The sequence below is a fragment of the Rhagoletis zephyria genome, unplaced genomic scaffold (genome assembly GCF_001687245.7).
Source record: "Rhagoletis zephyria isolate East Lansing unplaced genomic scaffold, Rhagoletis_zephyria_1.1 Rzeph_scaffold_74771, whole genome shotgun sequence".
Classification (NCBI taxonomy): Eukaryota; Metazoa; Arthropoda; class Insecta; order Diptera; family Tephritidae; genus Rhagoletis; species Rhagoletis zephyria.
This window is the reverse complement of record NW_016231820.1, coordinates 205-1,218: the sequence shown is the minus strand read 5'-3', so window position 1 is coordinate 1,218 and position 1,014 is coordinate 205. Positions and strand designations below refer to the sequence as shown.

Genomic DNA, 1,014 nt, shown 5'->3' with positions numbered 1-1,014 from the left:
CCGAGCGCCTCTCATCGTCGCCGCCGACAGCGCAACACCAAGCGCACCCATAAAAGCGCTACCCGTCGCCGTCAGCAGCGCCACGTCAAGCGCGCCAGCAAGAGCGCTATCCGGCGCCGCCAACAGCGCAACACCAAGCGCACCCGCAAGAGCGCTACCCGTCGCCGTCAGCAGCGCCACGTCAAGCGCGCCAGCAAGAGCGCTATCCGGCGCCGCCAACAGCGCAACACCAAGCGCACCCGCAAGAGCGCTACCCGTCGCCGTCAGCAGCGCCACGTCAAGCGCGCCAGCAAGAGCGCTATCCGGCGCCGCCAACAGCGCAACACCAAGCGCACCCGCAAGAGCGCTACCCGTCGCCGTCAGCAGCGCCACGTCAAGCGCGCCAGCAAGAGCGCTATCCGTCGCCGTCAGCAGCGCACGACAGGCGTACCGAGGCTAGCAGCGCGCCATTCAACGGCGTCAACAGACCGCTGCTCACCAGAATTGAAGCCACGCCACTACCACCTAACGAGCCCATAACGGGACAGGAAGCCGTTACCCAACCACTGCAAGTGACGCCAGCAAGTTTTGTTATTTGTTATATGTTCTTTATAGAAATTAAGAAAATGAAAGTAATAAAGTGCGATTTGCCAGAGCCCCGAAACTACAAATTTATTGTAACGAACCCTGGACACGGCGAGTATACCCCAGCATTGTAGAAGAAGCGGCGGGGCGAATAAAACGCTTCGTTACAATAGGGTTTGCGTTTATTTATTATATCTAATAAATGGAACTTAGTGAGGATAATATTGACTAATGAGAAAAGTGCACGTCTGGTGAAGACTGAGAGTAAAGAAAAGCAGAAAAAACAATATACATTTTTTATTTCTTTTAAATGTTTTGATTCGCCATTATAAGGTTATTAATAGAAAAAAAAAAGCAATAATCAAGTTATAACTAAGCGTTAGTTTTACTACGACCTTGCAAAAATAAAAAAATTTACTTGTGGGCCTTTTTAGCCTGAAGAATGTATGT

General features: G+C 51.3%; 1 protein-coding gene across 1 annotated transcript; it reads left to right on the top strand.

Moving 5' to 3' along the window:
* Positions 1-78: 78 nt before the first annotated feature.
* On the top strand, positions 79-611 carry LOC108357331 (swi5-dependent recombination DNA repair protein 1 homolog; the record flags this gene model as incomplete). The annotated part of the gene is made up of 1 exon (XM_017608419.1): positions 79-611. A coding segment is annotated over one exon (533 nt), but the record flags the coding sequence as incomplete, so codon positions are not given.
* Positions 612-1,014: the final 403 nt, after the last annotated feature.